At 37.7% G+C, this 21,424-nt stretch overlaps 1 protein-coding gene across 3 annotated transcripts in view; it reads right to left on the bottom strand.

Annotated features, from left to right (window-relative positions):
• Positions 1-21,424, bottom strand: part of Dhc16F (Dynein heavy chain at 16F) — a 224,355-nt gene that overhangs the window by 15,688 nt on the left and 187,243 nt on the right. For all 3 annotated transcript variants that reach the window (XM_083138102.1, XM_083138119.1, XM_083138111.1), the window contains 5 exons: positions 16,063-16,264; positions 12,910-13,150; positions 10,103-10,303; positions 8,685-8,783; positions 2,861-3,003 (listed from right to left, as the gene is read on the bottom strand). In XM_083138102.1, the coding sequence (XP_082994228.1) occupies positions 2,861-3,003; positions 8,685-8,783; positions 10,103-10,303; positions 12,910-13,150; positions 16,063-16,264 (886 nt within the window). The remainder of the gene's footprint in view (positions 1-2,860; positions 3,004-8,684; positions 8,784-10,102; positions 10,304-12,909; positions 13,151-16,062; positions 16,265-21,424) is intronic.

Genomic DNA, 21,424 nt, shown 5'->3' with positions numbered 1-21,424 from the left:
CATGGGTTCCTTATCAAAACTTGGTCTACTAAGTCCCATCTACAACCCGTAGAAGTGTGTAATAGTGTTACGTTTAGGCCGTTCGCTGGCTTAAACTGTTTGGCTGCAAGAGGATGTGTGTATGAGGAATGGAATAAATTACACTCATTGTCCTTTACCAATATTTAATAAAATCCGGACAAGCGAGGGGGAAAGGGTCACGCATGAGCCAGTAAGATATCTAAACACTGATAATGATAAACCGAAAGTATCACCACTGTACCTGGTTTCCTTCAGATGTTCCTCGGCTGAGTCACGATGTGGCACTGTATCGGTCCATCGAAGGTGTCCTCAGTGAGTTCACCTAAAAACCTTTTAGACGGACCGACATAATACTGTCACTTGCAACACACTTTGCGCTTTGCTCCCTCGATCAAGACTCTCCCGGCGACCTCTCATCACCCAGGGACTGCTGCCATTTTTGATTACACAGCATTTTATTCCGGCTCGTGACAAAAGGAATTCTGAATCACCCTGTACATCCCTCCACACTCTCTCTCCTTATTTCTCTCACTTTTTTTCTTCTTTTCTGGTATGCATCAACAATTATTGACAAACCAATCACTGACACAACTGAACCAGGAGTAATACATTAAATTTCATTTTTTATGTTCATCATTTACTATGGGCAGTTTTATCATGATATACTCTGAGAACAAAATGCACTTAATAACAGATTTTAATTTAAACACCAATATCCATTTCTGTTTCAGTTATGTTATATTTCTGATCACTCTACCTTGGAGACAAGTATATACTCATATTCATGATGCCAATAGTTCATAACCTAATTTTTTAAACAAAATGTTATGATTTTTTTAAAGTTAAACTGTAGTAACCTACCCTAGTACATATACTGTAGAATATGTGCATTTGCTTGATAAAATTCACCTATGTAATATACAAATTGTATAAATGTTCATACTTAAGGCAAGAGAAGTTACTGGAATTCTTACTAACCAAGTAACTCTCTAGCCTTCTTAAACCCGAAGATTCATGGCTGAAGCAACACAGGCCTTCCATCTGTCCCTATCCTGGGTAAGATCTATATACTCTTTTCTATCCCTACTGATTTCCTTTAGGTCCATCTCAATGTTATCCCTCCATCTTCGTCTTGGCCTTCCTACTGGTCTCTTACCATCAGGTTTCCCAACAAGATTCATGTAAACTTTTCTTTCCTCTCCCATTCATGCCACATGGCCTGTCCACGTAAGTCTTCTTGATTTAATCATTCTAATAATATCTGGACATGAATACAAATTATGTAGTTCAAAATTACGTAACCTCCTCCACTCACCTGTCATCTCATCCCTTTTAGGTTCAAATATTTTCCTAAGTATCTTATTTTCAAATACTCTGAATTTATGTTCCATTTCAATGTAAGGGACCAGGTTTCGCATCCATATAGGCAAAAATACTGTTTTGTATATTTTAACTTTTAGTTTCTTAGATATTAAACGACAAAAGTTCACGAAGAGAAAAGTAACATGCAATTCCTGAATTAACCCTGCTTTTTATTTCCCCTTTAATATCATTTTCATTTGTTAGTATTACTCCTAAGTACAAGGGTCATTCAAAGTTGACCAAGACTTTTATTTCTAGACAGGAAATATACATACATAGAAGCACCAAACTATGTCAGTTTTTCAAAGTATTCCCCCCTGAACATGCAGACACCGTTGCCATCGTTGTGGAAGTTCCGTGATGCCTTTGGCGTAGAAAGAAGTAAGTTGATGTTGTAACCACTGCAGGACAGCGTTCTTGAGTTCTTCGTCTGTCTGAAAGTGCATCCGGCCTAAATGCTCTTTAAGAGCCCCAAACAAGTGGAAATCACTGGAGGCTAAATCTGAACTGTGTGGTAAAACCTCCCAGTACAAGTTGGCCAGTGTTGTTTGAGTCAAATGGGCTGTGTGTGGCCTGGCATTGTCGTAGAGAAGAATGGCATGTTTCAACAACATTCCAGGTCTTTTCTTCCGAACGGCCCCACATACAACACTGATATTGACTGTATGCGCTATGTCATTCACTGTTACTCACTGGTCTTCAAGGATAACTTGCTTAACACGTGCAATATTCACAGCAGTGACTGCAGTTGGGCGAATGAATCCGTGCAGTTCATTTGCTACCAACTCCCGCCCTCCACTGAACTGTTGACACCCTTCGAACACTCTTTCCCATGACAGTGTTTGTTCACTACACTGTGCTTGCAGTTTATGCCAAATTTCAGCAGGTTTCACCTTCTCCTTCATGAGAAATTTCATTATACACCGCTGTTCCACAGCAACAGATACACTACTTGCCGCCATCTTTGTTTAAACTACTGCGCACGCGCCAAATGCATCACAAAGGATCATGGTTACTCGCAAGGAATCAGGTCTGTCCTGCCAAAGTAATGCAGTGCTACATTGAGTCATTAATATTTTATGCACGAAAGTCTTGGTCAACCTTGAACGAGCCTTGTACTTGAATTTGGAAACTGGTTCAAATGAGTTGTTATCAATAATTTGATTTTGATTATTACCTAACACTTGGTTTCAACCTGTAAGCATATATTTAGTTTTATCTTTGCTCACTTCCAAACCTATCTCTTAGCTGCTTTGAAAAATATTTTAGCATTATTCTTAATTGTATTTACGTAATCCCCCAGTAAGTCTACATCATCTGCATATGCTAACAGCTGAGTCACACCACACAATTTTAGTCCTTCGTTAGTTTCTTTTACCTTCCTAACAGCATATTCTAAGGCAAAATTAAAGAGCAATGGAGATAATGCACCTCCTTGTTTTAACCCATCATGAGTTCTTACAAACAATATAATTACCTGGAAAGCTATATTTGCATTTTCATGCATACCAAATATTTCTGGTTCATCTATTAAAGGAAAATTTTCAATGTAATCTCTGAATTCTTGCAGTGTTGGATAGTCAGGTGGGTAATATATTCCAGAGTCTGAGTATAAATAGCCTGTAAAATTAAAAGTTACCTTGTCAATAAAAATGTCACAATTGGTATTCTAAACAAAAAAGGTAATAGTAAATGTTGATGAATTCATACTGAATATGAGCAATTCTGGTGACCATCTCCACTTCATTCATGAACACAATTAATTACAAACAAAATAAGCATTTTAAAAAAAAGTGCAACAGTTCAGGTTTACTCGCAAAGCTCACATCCAGCTCATTTCGCAACTGCATTATAATTTTATGTAAATGTGCCAGTGGCCATGAAATTAGGCAGCCATGCATGTGTTGGTGCCACATATGAGAAAGGTAAGGTGAACGGAAGTTAAGAATTGACGATTTCCACATACGGTGACAATATTCACTCATATAACGTTGTCTACCTAAGCACTGACTCTTCTTCCGAAGGAGCAAAATATTAACATCCCTGATAGTTTTGTATCACAAACATTACACACATGTATCACATACATATCCACTTACACTCAGGTACAGTATATTTAAAATGAAAGTACAAGAAAAGTTTTCACAAGTGCCTAACCTTCACTGCTTCTGTTCAATGGACCCATTCTCAAGGATTTCCATGAATTAAAACATAAAAGAAAGATTAAAAAATATAGAAGAAGTAGGGTAATATTTGAAGGCAGGATCATGCTGAAGTTAGAAGTTAGATGACTATGGGATGAGATCCTGTTGGTGGTATCCTGATTCAGATGGTGAATAAAACTAACTAAGCACCATAGGACCAGTTCTTTTGAGAAGCAGTATACCACAAACAGGACCTCATCCAACGGTCACCTAATTTCTAAGTTCATCCTGCCTTTGTATTTCATCCTTCTTTTAATTTCTAAATAATTCTATAAATTTTTAATTCCTGAGATTCGCTGAGGAAGGTTCTAAAATGTTGGAAAGAAGCAGTGAAGGATTTCCCACTTGCAAGTACAAAAAAACTTTTTCATGTTTAAAAATTATCTCCAGTGGTTACGCAAACATTCGAAAAAAGTGTTGAGTTGTGACAACGAGATATGGACATCAATTCAGTGCAAATTCTGCTAGCTGTGTCTAATTTCACACCCCTGAGTATACAGGTTGAGCCAAAAGTCCCATTACCCCATAGGTATGTGAGTCTGTGCTATCCTATCTCACCATGTTACAAGACTGGTTTGTTCCTCAACTGCAAGCCGAATGACTTATTGATCGCGTTTGGTTTCAGTAAGATGGAGTACCAGCCCATTATTCGATTGCCATGCGAGAATATATTAATGAAGTGTTAACAGATGGATTGGATGTGGTTCTCCACAGTTGCCAGCACCTCTGAACTGGCCTCCCGGTAGTCCTGATCTTTCATCATGTGATAATGCATTGTGGGGTTATATCAAACAGCAAGTTGCCAGCACGCGTTACCACACAACTAATGAACTGAAAGAAGCCATTCGGCATGCATTTGCCACGATCACTCGCACAATGTTGCATAGAATTTCACACCGTACCTGGAGGTGCATAATTCTCTGTCATGAAAATGATGGTGTCCACATAGACATTCTGGAGTAAATTGTTGTCTGCAACCTCCTCAGCTAACATGTCTCATCTCTTATCATACTCTATTTACTTCAGATCCATAACCTTCCCTCCTCGCAAAATACATTGGGAGTAATGGGACTTTTGGCCCACCCTGTAGAATGAATTGTAGTGATGTTGAGAAGCAATGCACACCATGATGAAGAATTACATTCTTAAACATTGTACAGTGGAACCTCGATTTTACGTTTTTCAGGAGGACCAGACCATGGGCGTCTAGAAGAAGGGGGGGGGGCAAGGGGGGCATGGCTGTAAAATGAAAGTCAACCAAAATTATGTATTTCACGCATATAATTTAATTTTAACCACAATAATATGTGTTAATTATTGCATGAACACCATAAATTCAAATTTAAGCAATGTTTTTTTTAGGGAACAACACTATTTTTGGGGAAAATGTGCCTTGTTTGCCCCCCTGGAAAAAATACCTTCCTTGCCCCTCCCTGGAAAAAATCCTGCCGACGTCCATGGGCCAGACTGAAGGAACTTAAAATACGGGAAAATGTAAAATCGAGGAAACTTTTATAACATTTTGCTATGTTGGGACCATGTAATGTGGGAAAATGTAAAATCCGGGAACGTAAAATTGGGGTTCCACTGTATTTAACAATTTTAATAATGACAATCAAAACTCTTTAAAACTTAAAAGTTGTCTTTAACATCCTAAGAAGCTTCCTGTGTTCAATTTCATTTTTTTTTCTTTCATAAACCTGTTTCATTTTTTGGTACAGTGGAACCTCAATTTTACGTTTTTCAGAAAACCAAGCTGAAAAAATTTAAAATGTGGGAACATGTAAAATCGATTAAAATGATATAACATTATGTGTTGGGATCATAAGGATTGAATGTATAATCTCAGAAAATTTAAAATCCAGGAACATAAAATCAGGGTTCCACTGTATTTATTTTCCTCTCCTTCTCTCATTTCTACGTTTCTATCTACCTTATTACAAAACAGTACACAAAACCTTATTTTGAAGGTGGCTATTATTTTTTTCCACAATGATTCATTTCAACTTCCAAGAACTTTCTCAAGCTGACGCTACCAAGATATATTGGGTTGGCAACTAAGTTCCCGCCGTTTTTTAAGGAAGGTGTTAAAAGGTTAGTTTTCAATAAACAGATACAAGTAGTTAATCAATAATGTATTCTCCTGTGTTGTTTACAACGTTTTGCCAACGTTCAACAAGGTTTTCAATACCTCGTTGGTAGAAATCACGTGGTGTAGATTCGAAAAAGTCATCCAACCAAGCTCTCAATTCTGCATCAATATTGAACGTAACTCCCTGCATAGCATTTGAAAGAGATCGAAAGAGGTGAAAATCCGTTGGTGCCAAATCTGGAGAGTATGGTGGGTGTGGCAGCACTTCCCAACCATGAGCTTGAATGGCGTCCTTGGTCATATTGGCGATATGAGGGTAGGCGTTGTCGTGCAGCAAAAGAACACCATGCTGCCGATTCGGTCTTTTCTCTTGAATAGCCGTGTTGAGTCGTTCCATTTGTTGCACATAGAGTTCCGCGTTGATCGTTTGGTTCCTTTCAAGCAATTCGAAATGGAGAATCCCTTCCCAGTCCCACCATACGCACAACATCGTTTTACGCGGATGAAGTTCCTGTTTCGCGCGTGGGGTCGCTTGTTTCCCGGGGCTCATCCATTCCTTACGGTGCTTCATATTCATGTAAAGGCACCATTTTTCATCGCCAGTAACGATTCGGTGAAGAAATCGTTCCTTGTGTTCATGGGTTGCACGGTGCCGAGCAAGCAAACCAGCGGAGATTGTGGCTCGTTGATTTTTGTTGGTGACACTTAAAGTGTGAGGCACCCATGCTCCACACTTCTGAACCTTTCCCCGAGTGAAGATGCTTCTCTACAGTAGTGTGGGAGCAACCCATTGTCTCTGCCAGTTCCCTTGTTGTTTGACGCGGATTTTCATGCAACAGGTGGTTCAATCGCTCTTCATCGAACTCAACTGGACGGCCAGAACGAGATGCGTCTTTGAGGTCAAAATTTCCTTTTTTGAACTTCGCATACCAATCACGGGTGGTTCTTTCAGCTATAGCACCCACTCCATACACAGCACAAATGTTGCGAGCAGCTTCTGCGGCCTTAAAACCTTGATTAAAGGCAAAAAGGAGGAGGTGTCGAAAATGCTCATTGTTCTCAACTTGACATTCCATTTTAATGATCTGTAAATAACAAAAAAATGTGTCTTAGTAACAAAGAAACATAAATTTAGGTAGAACATTATATTCTCTTTCGCATGATGTACACCTTCGTGCCAAACGTATTTAATGTCATAGAGATTTTTCCAATTAAAAAAAACGGTGGGAACTTAGTTGCCAACCCAATACATACCAGGCACATATCTAGAAATATGTTTTGGGGGGTGTCCGAACCAACTGTCTCAAAATAATAATAATAATAATAATAATGATAATAATAGTAGTAATAATAATAATGTTTAAACAAAAATAATTATTACATTACATTAAAATAGTATTAAATAAAATATTCAAATTAATTAATATTATATTTTTATTACATGAATAGGTAAAAGGACAATATAAGAATAGTGACATAACAGCAAGTATTCATTATATAGCTTACATGTAGTGAAGTTCGGCAAAATTTGAACAAAAAAAACCTTCCCTGGCAAGGAAATTAATGTCAAGTAGATAATGAATTGAATATTTATTAAATATAAAAAAAAGGTTGTTAGATCCAGTTGATGAAAAGTAAAGTAAACTTACGTTGTAAGTATAGGATGTTCCGTATAGGATGCCGAATTAGAAAATTAAATAAAAGTAGGGCAAATATCATGAAAATAGTTATATTTCACATATATGTAAGCAGTAACATCTCCCAATTACGTATGAAAGACAATATCAGGCATATGTCCACCCCTACTGAGTCTGCATGCATTTGTACGTTCCACAAAATTATTGATAACCCTCTCGCAGATGTCAGTCCCGATGCCTCCAATCACTGTATGATTTCCACCTTCAGTTCCAAAAGGATTCATGGTTTGTTGGCGTACACCTGTGATTTCACAAACCCCCATAAGAAGAAATCACAGGGTGTAAGATCACACACTGTCTGCGTTGCACTTTCACCACTTTGGTAAAATGTCTTCACAATGAGAACATGTTGCTCAATCGTAAACTGTTCCATATCGTAACCACAACAAACGAGTCAAAGCAATTGAGGCTATGTTAATCAGCATGACAACAGATACCAACATTGGTAAGAACAGGTCTGCCAACCTCAAAACAAAACAATAGCATTTGATTCAAATTTGGCATCCTATACGAAACACCCTTTAGTAATAAAGTTTGCTTAAATCTACATTGCCCGTCATTCAAAGTAGTATGATTACAATATAATTTTTGCCTTCCAATAAGTTTGGTGGAAATAAATAACCCTCGATTAAATAACAGGCATATTTTCATTATTTCTAATTTTAGTAATTTTATTATTTCATTATTTTCATTATTTAATTTTTGTAATTGGTAAGTCCCCCTAAAAACATCCTTGATACATACACTCAATGTTGTTTGGCTAGTCACTATACATTAATACACTAATAAAATATTATTAAGCATGTCCTATTACCTAGCTTTGTCCTATTAGACCTGATCTTGCCAACCTGCTACCTGTACTTTGTTACGAAAGGTAGCACATATCTTGGTAGTGTCACCCGAGAGGTTCAGGATATACAAAATGAAGCATTACCAAAAGAATAAAAGGCATCTTGAAAATAAGACAACAGTTATGCAATCATTTACGAATACTCGTATCACCCTTAGAAAGCTTTAATTGCCTATCTATTTAGAGATTATTAGTGCCTATAAATCTGCCCCAAAATTAAAGTTAAACAGTGTTGAGGCATGAGGAAAATGTGTGAGTATGCATCTCTACAAACACATATTCACAAGGAAAGGAAAGGGGGAAAAAATGGTACTTCTAGTGGAAAAGAATTTCATTCCTCAATACAGAGGTTAATTCAAGTGTGAGGAATATACAGAACTGTTCAGAATTCAATGCTGAACTGTATAAAAAACAAATTGACTTTGAAGTTATTATTAAAGAAAAAAACAGGAAATTACCTTCTTCAAGTGTTTTTGGAGAGAAGAAAATCTTCAAGACTGTAGTCAAACAACGCTGATCCCAACCATCTGTAACTCTTCCACCATATGTTATCTCACCTAAAATTCAAATCAGCTTATGCAATGGAATCTATTTACTGATGTTAAATTACAGTATGACCTAAATGATTTATCACAAAATTAATTCTAATTTCATACAATCGTTCCCAAACCTAGATATTTCAATTTTTAAACTGTTAATCTTTCTTGCCTCTAGTTGTTGAGAAAAATTCCAAATTTGTGATGTGCAATGTTGAGGTTTCACATAAAAAAGCACCATTGTGGTTCCTATTGTAAAGTAGCCTGCTTGAACTTCCCTGATTTCAACAAATATTTAAAAATCATCTGTTGCAAACATGGCATTCCAGAAGGAAGGAAGGAAGGAAAATGTCAAGATTCAGCAAAATATTCTGAAATCGCTGGTAACACTATAATGATGACTACAATGGCTTTATGTTAACAATGAATCCCATTTCTTTGGCCTAGCACAGTACTAGTATAAGTTTTCCCTTGATATTATTATTCAAATTTGGAACTCTCATTAAAAATAATGTTCTTATGTTACATATTATTGATTTAAACTAAAAATATGCTATTATTAACATCCATTATAAAAAGTTGAATTACAAGAAAACATAGCCCTAAAATAACATTTGTTATTTGTTTGTGTTTTTCCTACAGGGAATGGGGAAAACTAGAACACTGTACATATTAGTTATAAATGATCAACCCTATTATTTCATAAAACTTTCAAAGATAAGATTTTTAGTACTGGAATCTGTTTAAATATCAGACTTTTACTTATTCTGATGATAGTTCTGTTATACTAATTTCAAATGATATCATACATCTGAAGTTATCTGTGTCACATTCCTATTAAAATATAACAGCAGGAAAAGTAGAGAAAAGTAAATACCTTCTACCTCTCACACAAAGTACAGTAAGTTTTGAATCACGTTGTACATATCATTGCAGATATAAAAATAATATAATAATAACACATGGTGCAACAGCCCTTGAAGGCCAGGGCCTACCTACTGACTACTGGCCTCACTCCCACATGCTCAGCAGAGGTGGGCGATCATCTAACCAGTTATGGGGTGGCGTGAGGTCAGCACGATGAACCCCCAGTCATTGTTGTAGGTTTCCATGATCAGGTTACGCTACTCATTCGTAGCTCCCCAGTTTCCTCATGATGGAGGGTGGCCATCAGTCCCATACACTGACCGAAATCTCCAGAGAAAAGTTGTTACGCTCAATTCCCCATTAAGGTTGAACCAGCATGCAATCTGTAGCCCGAGCTCAAAGCCTGACACCTTAGACCGCATGGAAAGGGACACTCATTGCACATAGAAATTAAAAAAAAAATATATATATACCTGTTATATATTCTAAAGCATCCCATGGAATGGTACCTTCAGCACAAAACATGTTAAGGTTCATCAATGCACACTCACGATCACTGTCATTGAATTCGTAACTAATGTTCCAACCAAGAGGTCCAAATTTCTTTCTTTCCTGAATAACAGCATGGAAAAAACAAATCCCAAAAACAATTTTCCTCCACGATGTTTCTAAAGCTACAAGAGAAAATGTAATTACCTGCCACAGAATCATAAGAATAAAAAAAAAAATAACAAACTTAGCACATATATATTTTACTACCTGATATTAGTTTCCTAGTTAAATATACAAGAAATACTGTATAAATAAGATACAATTCAAATACAACACTTCGAACAACTCTTTCCTTAAAAGACAAAAAAAAAAGTTTCAAATGAAATTCCATTTGATTTTTAATTTTGATTTGATTTAGTTTATTTTACTTCACGTTTTGTGCCTCTTGGCTAATTTGCGAAGATGGGGATGAGTGATGAAATGATGAAATTGATGAATGGACATTCACAAACAACCAAGCCCGACCGGGATTCGAACCCTGGACCCTTGGCATCGCACCGCGATGTGCTAACCACTCGGCCACAGGGTCGGGGAAATGAAATTCCATAATCAGAGGGCCAAACCTCGACACTGAACAATAAGGTGAAAACTTGTGCAATGTGTTGGCCAATACTTTCTCATAAACCACCAGAAAATCCCCCCCAAATACAGTAAAACATCAGCCACATTATTTTGTGCATCAGTTTAGTTTATATCAGCCATAACTCAAAAGTCAATCAACATAGAGATTTGGTCATTTTTATCCTTAAATTATTATTAGTTATTTAGTTATTTCTGCTCGTGTTTTATTGGAGTTACTTAACTACCTTGCACAGGAGATTTAAACTTTTACTTATTTATAATGCCAAAATAGAAAAAGAAGCAATAAAACATAAAAGTCTTGCTTACATTATGTCAAGTATAAAATGTTATCTCCACAGGTTGCCATTTTCTCATAATTTCTGGTTCAAATGAAATGTAAAAAAAAATTTCATTCGACAATAAAATTTTGAAGAGAAAAATACTGAAAAAATGTACAAACAAAACTTGTTGGAAATTCCCTAAGCTTTGAAAAAAAATATAATAGTAATAGCTAATCTTCTCCTACAATGAATAAACTGGCATATAATATAATAATAATAATAATAATAATAATAATCTTTACTTGACTGTAAACCCATGTATTACATGGTATGGACATTGTCAAACAGATATACATAGGATCCATATGTATGTTTTTAAAGTTCATTAATACATAAAAGACTTTAATTATAATATAGGTGTTAGCATAAAAAACACCTTTATACACATATAAATTAGTGTTCTTAAATACAGGGTGATTATAAAGTCTCTATACATTTTAGTGATATCGTTACAAAATACATTTTTTTGCAATTTGTGTGAAGAATGCTAACAGTAGAAGAAAGAACAGCCATTGTTTGTGCTTGTCTGCATGGAATGACGCATGAACAGGTGCAGATGGACTTCACCTGGAAATTTCATAAAACCAGGCTCCACCAGGCTAGCTATCAAGAACGGGTTAACAAATTTAAGCAAACTGGTAGTGTTGTGATTGTAGAACGCCCTGGTAGGCCTGCCATAACATCACAAATTGTGCAAAGTGAACAGGTCGCAACCACACGTAGCCCCACCACATTGACTAGGAGACTCAATATCCAAAATCACATCAGCTACCAACTGTCACTCATATAATGGTGGATTGGGGAACACCAAGCTCCCTACTGTATACCAACAGGATGAGGCACCACCCCATTTTGCCATCATCGTTCAGGATCACCTGAGTGAAGTTTTCCCTGGTAAATGTATTGGTCATGCCTCGCAAAGGGGAGTTGCCTCCCCACCCCCTTCGAGCTGACCCCTTACAACTTTTTCATCTGGGGGGTTTATCAAGTCTAAGTTGTACAAGGTGAAGACCCACAGCATTACCCAGTTGAAACAGCACATTATGGTCGTGGTTGCAAAGATTATATCAGCTATGTTGGAGAAGGTGTTTCAGGCTGTGGTGGGTCCCTGGCATCTGTGCCTAGACTTGAGGAATGGTCACATTGAGTTATACTGATTTTGAGTCTTACTGTGATATATATGTTTCAGTACATATTATATTTTCTGCAATAAATCCTGTTCATGCAGAAATGTATAGTGACTTTATAATCACCCTGTATTTTTTGTGCGTTCTCTAAGCTTTCTTTAAGCATTGTACCTGATTATGTCCGAAGCTCATCTCCCTTCACATCAATCCCTCAATCTCCTCTAGATCCGTTTCATAGGTTGAAGATTCCTCCTGTGAACACTGGTGACTACTTTTTGGATCATCTGAACCATCATTGTAATATTTATTTTTATTTCAGTCTGAGAAAATAGTTTCCCGTCAAAATAACATTTTAAAACTCAACATATTATAAGGAAAACTAAAAAAAAGACCTAATCTCTATGTAGATTGGTTGAGAGAGATATGGCTGAAAAACAAAACTGAGGCACAAAATCCACAAACTTTCAAAATGGTGGAAACAGTCATTTTGGTTCTTGCGGTTAATGAGGAAGCACTGGCCAACACATTCCACAGGATATTTTAAATATTGACCTCGAAGCCTATTTTCCCTGGATTAAACCAGAGCTTCAGGTATTTTTTCCCCAGCTTCCAGTTAGTAGCATAATTTGGTGTAACATAATGCAATATTGGAACAACTGGAGATATTATATTCAAAATGATATGTTATGAATTACTTACCATGGGTTTCAAATGGTTCTTCAGTCAATTCTGTGAAAGCTCTCTTAACATTTGCTTTCAATCCTTTAGGTGGTTCATTAGTTACCTTAACTGAGTTTTGGAGAACAGACACTGGGAAAGCCTTTGTTGGCATAGAGCTTAAGTAGAGTCTGAAGGCATCATTTACTGCTCCAGAATTCTCCGATATGTCTTTTACTTTTCGCTCCATTGCCGTCATCCAGGATGTTGCTAAATGACAATTCTGCAAGAATAAAAATAACTATATTCTAAGACTTTAAAATACATATATATTACAGGAACTAAAATTCCTTCCTGTAATCTATGACAATAGCCATAGTTGGGCCTCCCGATGGAAAAATGGTAACATTATTACCTTGTAATCAAAAGGTCTCAGGTTCAATACCCAGTGAAGCCACTTGAAATTGTATGTTCGGGCCTCCCTGATGGTAATTGTAAAGTTCCCTGTGCACTTTGCATCATGCCATGATGCATGTGAGGGTAGGGTCCCACACATTCTTCTATCGTGGTGCCATTTTAAAGGTGATGTGATCAGCACCATGCTATGTCTGCTTTACCCCCCCCACCCACCCACCCAGGTACCCATCCTCTGAGGCTGGGTGAGCCCCAGAGTCACTTTAAGCAAGGCAAGTCTGGAAAAATTCTGACATTAGATCACCCACCCGGGCAATCAAACATTGTCTAGTACAGTGGTTTCCAACTTCAAAAGGTCCGAGGGACAAAATTATATCCAGCAGTTGATTGGCGGGCCGCATTTTTTTTTGGGGGGGGGAATTAAAAATTACAAAAATTGTAAGTACTGAACTGAAAATGTAGTACTTTCGCTTTCCTTAAATTTTTAAAATGAGGCATTAAAAATAATGGAATCACATATCAAAATTGTATAATCACAATATTTCACAAGAACCCAATACTTATGGATGAATTGAAAGAAATGAAAAACACACCATACAAATAAGAATCCTTCATAGTAAGTGTTCAATGTGAAAATTGAGGCCGATCTGCTTCTTTTATTAAAGTTGGAATGTCCACTTCAATTTCTGTATTTGAAAGTCTCAGATGGTGAAGCAGTGAAGAATCTGCCAGTCGGCTTCTGTAGCGGTTCTTGATGAACTCTATTGAAGAAAAAACATTGTCACACATGTATGTACTGCCGAACATCGATGTCATTCTTTGCCAAAAACTACTAAGGTTTGGAAAGCTTTCCTTTGAAAGGTATTTGAAAAACTCTGGCCCCTTTTCTTGCCTAGTTTGAAGGAACACATCGCCTTGCAAATCACACAATTCAAGTTGGAGAGAAGCTTCTTGTTCTTCGATATTAACGCCAAGAGAATTACTAAATAGTTGGATGCTGGTTCTAAGTTCTTCAAAATCTTTAATCTGGAGTCAAATTCATCCATTATTTCTTTAATATTTGCACTGAATTAAAAAATGTCCAGTGTTTCTTCATCTTCTGCTAGCCGCCGACAGCTTGGAAAATGGACCAGGTTATTCCTCTGCAAAGTAACGTTGAAAATCTTCAGTTTATTACGAAACCCATTTATGTTTCCCATTAAATCTGACACCAAATGGTTTCTTCCCTGAAGTTTCAAGTTCAGTTCGTTCAGATGACCTGTGATATCTGTTATAAACGCCAGTTGTTTAAGGAAGTCCATACTCTGAAACTGTTCCTTCAGTAAAAATAGAACGTATTTTAATAAAAATACATAAAATTAATGTATTTTGCAGACTGGCTTTGTGGGCCGCAAAAAAAGGCATCGTTGGCCGCATGCAGCCCGCGGGCTGCCAGTTGGAAACCCTTGGTCTAGTATGTGGCAGTCAGATGCCCACCGTGGTTCCGCCTCCCTGATGGGGTAGTGATAATGTAGTTGCATTGTAATCAATCAATACCCAGTGGAGGCACAAAGTGATTGGGATCCCATTTAAACTGTTGGTCCAGTCCCGATTAGCCCCTCTGTATAAAGTGGACTTGAAACAAAAACTCCAACTCACATGTTGAATTCTCTTGCATTTCAGAACTACAAATACGTACCTTTGTCAGGATTGTGCATTCATATTTGTGCTTTTCTTATTTTCAGCCTCTTCTCATTGGGACAATAAGAAAATTCATCAAGGACATTCACAAAGAAACACTTATTTCCAAACACAGGCCAATGGTGCATACACCTAGATCTAATCTCCACAAAGTATTTCATTACAACAGTGTGTCTATCACTATCCTATTACCGAAGAATCACTTGTTTTAGCTTTACTGAACATTTTACCTTTTCTTTATCTAATGGATTAAACATAGTTCACCTAGTAGCAAAAGTAACTTGGAGCTAGCTAAAGTAAATGCCACCTCATTGCACATACTGCAGCATGTTGCTATATACTTTAGAAAAATACATACATGTTGAATTTTATATTATTGTAAGGAAACAAATCTCATCGATAAGAATTTTGTTGGGAGAGTCAGTGCCATTATCCCTCCCACCGTGAGCACCCCTGTCCAGACAAGGGTCTCACCATGGAACCTTCAATGGTAAGACTGTATGTAAAATACTCGTGCTCAGCTACCTAGATGGATGGAGTCTCACATTCAAGAAGACACAGTATATAGGGAGAAGGAGATCATTAAAAATATTTTTTGCTCTGCCCTGGTACTTATCATAATTCAACAAGTTTTTAACACTTATCCTCCTCCTACACATGTCTTACTGCATGTGAGGACGTATATATATTTAAAGTGCTGAAATGTAGAAAACTTGAAAGGGAAAACACTGAAAGCAGTCCTGACACTCCTGACCACATAGAATGGTAAATGAAATGTTCCCTTTACAGCTTAAATGTGAGTCCTTGAGGGTGAATTGATAGTGTTGCCACCTGCATTTTCTAGAATGTAACAGACTACAACAAAATCTGATGAAAAACTGAAAAATTCTCTCTTAAAAAGAGAAGCTGCATGTTAGAAATTACTCTCACTAAACCAGAGCACATGATTGCAAAAATTATAGATCTTTGAACTTTATTACAGACTATTTAGAAAATCCAATGAACCTTTATCAGTCAATGACTATTGATCAATCTGTTCCATCCCTAAAATCCAACTGCCCATATCCACACAATATATGCACATAAAATATGAATAAATACCTGTAAAAATACCCATTCTCCCTGCTTTACAGCCTCATTTATCAATTTTTCTGCAATTGGGCCTTGTCCTTGGCCAAGGGATATGGCACGGATATTATCTTCAAAGCCTTTTTCTCTAGCAAAACGTTGGAAAGCACCCATGGGGTCTGAACCAGTGGTCAGTACAAATATAAGGGGTGTAATTTTGGACGTATCTTGATACCTGAAACATATATGCACCAGTGAGTAACACTGAAAATCAGAAGATGCAACAGATAACAAATCTAATTTCTGTCTTGCTTATTTTATATTGGTTTTCTACCTCTAGATTATGCATGATGACTAGGGAACGGATTTTTAGGTGCTAAAAAAGAAGGATTTAGGACTTTATAAACTCCATTTTAGGACTTTTGGGTGCATATAATATGTTAATAGTCATCATTATTAATTAATAATAATTTTATGAAATAACTGGTTTTAGATGCAATTTGTGTACAAAAGTTACTATTTTTAGTGCAATGAATACTATTCTTTGATTATAAAAAATATACAATTTGTCCAATGTAAAAACAACATACTTTGAAGTACTGCACCACCACATGCTTTTCAATGTTCTCTGTGGTGAAGTTCTTCCAGTCGTCCGTGAGTGGGTGCTTGTACAGTCATGAACACTTCTGGATTGTAACAATCCCATTAACTTTCAATGTGATCATAACAACCCAGAAATGTCATGGAGAACCTTCTCTCCATGCCGCAAGAAGTTATTGGTGCAAACTTCATAAATGCAAATGTTGCTGATTCCCAAGGAAGTGTTTAGTTCTCCCCGAGGTGTAGTGGTGCAACGTCGTCAACTTGTAACGAAGAGGTCGTAGGTTAGATAGGCTCCCCTTTCACATAACTGTTGTATCAATGGGAGAAATAGGTAACGTGATTGGTCACTTGCAGGGTTGCCTTTCCTACTCGTCACAGCAGGCACTCGAAACAGCCAATCAGACGGAGGTATTCTTGGAAGCTTCCCACGCTCTTACACTGTTGGAGGCCGGGAACAATGCCAGCCCGGTTTTAACAACTGAATGATTTTGTACTAGGACTCCATCCCAAAACAGACTGCATTTTTGTTTGGTTTGCTACACTTACGGTCCCTTTAATTGCCTTGGATGTACAGAGTTTAACAACGAAGAACACCTCATCCAGTCAATTCACTCCACATTTTTCCAATTTTGTGATGCAAGCTGGAAGATGGCGGAAATTTGCACAGACGTTGACACTCCTTGCTGTTGCATTGCATCTTTTGCCATTCGGATTTGTTCAAGGTCTCAAGATTCAAGGGTCTCAAACCTCTGTGGTAGAAATTAATGGTCGTTCTTAATAAAAGTAATTTTTTTAAGTTAAGCTAATTGTTTAAAAGGAGTTTTCAAGTCAAAATAGGGCTTTTAGGCATTTAGAGGAATTCATAGTTCATTTTAGGTATTTATATGAATTTATAGTTCATTTAGGCATTTTTAGGTCCTATAGAATTTCAGTAGAGGGGTGATGTGTAATGAAATGCAAAGGTCTCTAAATAGCATATGTCTAGGACGTAGCAAAAAAAAAATAGGTGTTGACCTAGAAATCCGTTCCCTAATGATGACACATAATACATAGACAGAAATAAGCAAATGCATCGATATGCTTGAGTTGATACATACATACATTCATTGATATTATTAGCATTTTTATAAAAAAATATTAGTTTGAATTTAATAAATATTACTGGCTGACAGTTTTCTGGAATTTCGATACTACAAGGAGTACTGATACTTTCCCGTAGTTAGAATACCTTGCGTTTCTTAATTTTTTTAAATTCTGAGAACATGGTTAAAATTTGGTTTTTATATAAATAAACATTAAACTCAAATCCTTTGATTTAGGTGACTCACTACTGCCACTCTCAAAAGGTCCCATACTATGCAGTCACCAAAACTAATAGGTGTATAAAAATTATATTTCATAAGGAACAGAGATCTGATTGATTAATTGACTTGATTTATTTTACTTGGTTTTTCTGCCACTTTTGGCTAATTGTGAAGAAACTGATGAATGGACACTCACAAAGAACACCCATGAAAGGCCAGGATTCAAATCTGGGACCCCTGGCATTATAGCACACTGTGATAACCACTCCGCCATGGAGATCAGCGAAAAGAGATCTGATTTGTATTAGAAGTTCATTAGTTCTGTACCAAAATTATGTGACAGAAATGGACTTTTAATTAAATGGCCCCTATTTTGGATATTGTGACTCTCTCTTAAGTGTACCTATACTACTGTTACTGAGAAATTTTAACTCAAGTATCAATTAACTCTGATAACTTTACTTTTCATTTTTCCGCGTAAATTTCTTTCGCGATCGATTTCGCCACCCGTCTGGGGCCTTCGTCAGGCATGTACTGTCTTACTGCAGGTGGCGTGGTTTCTTCTTCTTCCGCTTGTGCTCGTGGCGGCGCAAGTTGATGTAGTCCTTTCACTTTCTGCCGTTCCCCTGTGGGCGTAGTGCTTCCTTCTTTTACCACACAATGGGGTTTTGGTGCTGTAAGTGGAGGTTCCCGCTCTCGTCGTCTGCTTTCATGGAGCGGCGCTTGTTCGCATGTGCAGGCGGGCTTTTTTTTGAATGGTTGAGGTCCGTGCTTGGTTTCTTGTCGTGGAGGAGGAACAGGTTGGGTGGGTGCACATATTCCTGATAGAAGGAAGCAAGGTTTTATTAAGGGCTCCGGGGGATTAGTGTTGAGGTCGGCGGGCATGGTCACTTTTGCATAAGTTTCCTTTGAAAACCTTTCCAATGTGGATTTTGCTGGATACGTGGGGGCTGACAAAATAAAAATGACCAGCATAGACATCCAGGAAATGTACCCATCCATACCAAGAAGCCTTGCAATAAGTGAGACCAGGAAGGGGCTATTAACTAACACAAAAAGCCCGTATGAGACTGAACTAATTATATCCCTCCTGAAAGTTTGCCTGAAATCCTCTGCCCTACAGTTCGAAGGCCAATACTTCTATCAAGAGGAAGGCCTGGCCATGGGAAACCCCCTTTAAGCTATCCTCTCCAACATAGTTATGAATGCAATAGAAATCAATGTCTTGTCCTCACCCCTCCTTTCCGGAATTGGCTACAGACGGTATGCTGACGACTCCATTCTTCTTTACAAAAACCACTAGTAATTACAACAAGCTGTACGATTATTTAACTCGGCCCACCCAAACATCCACTTCATACCAGAGGAAGAAAAAGACAGCATACTAAACTACCTGGATATCGCCATAAGCAGAAAGAATGACAAATTCAAGACCACCTGGATCTCGCCATAAGCAGAAAGAATGACAAATTCAAGACCACCTGGATCTCGCCATAAGCAGAAAGAATGACAAATTCAAGACCAATGTGTACAGAAAACCCAACTCAGGAACGCAATACATCCACAAACTTTCCGGTCACTCTGCACGACAGAAAAACAACATTTGGATCAACTTCTTCCAGAGAGCCATCAACCTTACCTCAGAACCCGAAGACCTGCAAACTGAATTCAACCATATCATCTTCCTTGGCATCAGCAATGGGTACAGCTAACAGGAACTCCTCCACCTCCTGGACACTACCAAAAAAGAAACAAAGAAACCAGCCACACCCCCAGAAAGAAAAAACGAAAGAATAATGGATCGGCCTCCCTCGACATCCTGGCCTAACCAAAGAAATTCAAAAAGTTCTAACCAGGCACAATTTCAAGATAGCAGACCAACCCCCTCCTTCCACAGCCTCCCACCTAACCCATTTCAAACAATATTACACTGACCCCAATGCAAGAAGTGGCATCTACATGATCACCTGCACATGTGGAGGCAAGTATGTAAGTATGACAAAATGCCGGCTCGATGATAGGCTCAATGAGCATGATGCTGACCACTGGCATGGAAGGAGAAGAACAGGCCTTTCCTGCCACTCATAGACAAAAACCATAATAGTCATGCAAGCAAAATTCACATTGAAAAGGTTTTCAAAGGAAACTTATGCAATAGTGACCATGCCCACCGACCTCAACACTAATCCTCCGGAGCTCTCAATAAAACCTGGCTTCCCGCTATCAGGAATATGCGCACCCACCCAACCTGTTCCTCCCCCACGACAAGAAACCAAGCACGGACCTCAAGCATTCACAAAAAAGTCCGCCTGCCAGTGGCGGTCCTTCCATGGAACAGAGGGAACAGGCTGTTCCCTCCTACTTATCGCCCATTGAAGCTATTTAAATTATCTATATTGACATCATAAGAACACTTCTTTCTCCCGAAATCAACATTTCCGAAGAAAAGCATTCACCGTGACCGGGCGTTTGTTTACTTCACCTACCCTCGTCGTTCATCCCTCTACGGCCTGATGCCGAGTATTTCCGACCACGCGCGAACGTAAACGATCCTCACCACGGAAGCTGAACACTCTAGCTGTTCCCTGCGAGAGATAGCAAATTCCTTTTCCTTCGAATTTTTGATATGTGCTAAAGTTTAATTGCGTCGTAGTGATAGTTTTGAGTGTAGTAAGTCCATATTTTCCTAATTTCATTGCAAAATTGAGTCTGTCATTCATAACGAACTGGAAAAATCTTCTACAGTCTAAGCGTCTGCTAAATGCCTTGGTTAAATGCTGCGAAGTAGCTTCCGAGGGAACAGCTCGCATCCACCTGTTCCACCAGCCCCAAGCCAAGATGCACGAAGCGGCAGGACAAGAAAGCTAATGTTGCGAGCGTAGGGTTGCGAATGTTGTATGATCGACCAGCTCAAGACAAAGACGAAAGCTTTTAGTTCATTGAACTTTACAGAAAAGACAGCAAAAAACGAAATCATACACAAAGCATTTTCAAACAAGTTACTACAACTCTGTAAAATCATTAACTGGATACTCTTCCAGTGGCAAATTATTGTTCTCCTTGTTTGTTCCTGAGAAGGGAGTTTGGAACAGTTCGGGTTTCATCACAATTTCTACAAATCTAGCGGACGTCATGAAAAAACTCGGCCATCTGAATGTAATTATTTCATTGAGGACGTTTGAATTACAAGAATACTCAACTCTACAAAAAAAATGTCAATGTAATATACAAATAGAGAGATGAAACAGGAATCGACCAAACATTTATTTCCTCTGATCACTCATAAATTGCTTTCATTATTTTTTTCTTTGTTGTGCATCAACAATTCTGTTTTTGATGTTTTCTTTACATTATATCGTATTTGCTTTAACAATGTTATTGTCATAATTTTAACGTGCTTCATGTATGTCACTTCTGACAATTTGTAACATATGTATCGTATATTTATTTGGTTCATTTCAGTAAGGGTTGAATTTTACTTGGTCTAC

This window comes from Lepisma saccharinum, chromosome 1 (assembly GCF_977018435.1).
Source record: "Lepisma saccharinum chromosome 1, izLepSacc3.1, whole genome shotgun sequence".
Classification (NCBI taxonomy): domain Eukaryota; kingdom Metazoa; phylum Arthropoda; class Insecta; order Zygentoma; family Lepismatidae; genus Lepisma; species Lepisma saccharinum.
This window is presented reverse-complemented; position numbering and strand designations above follow the sequence as displayed.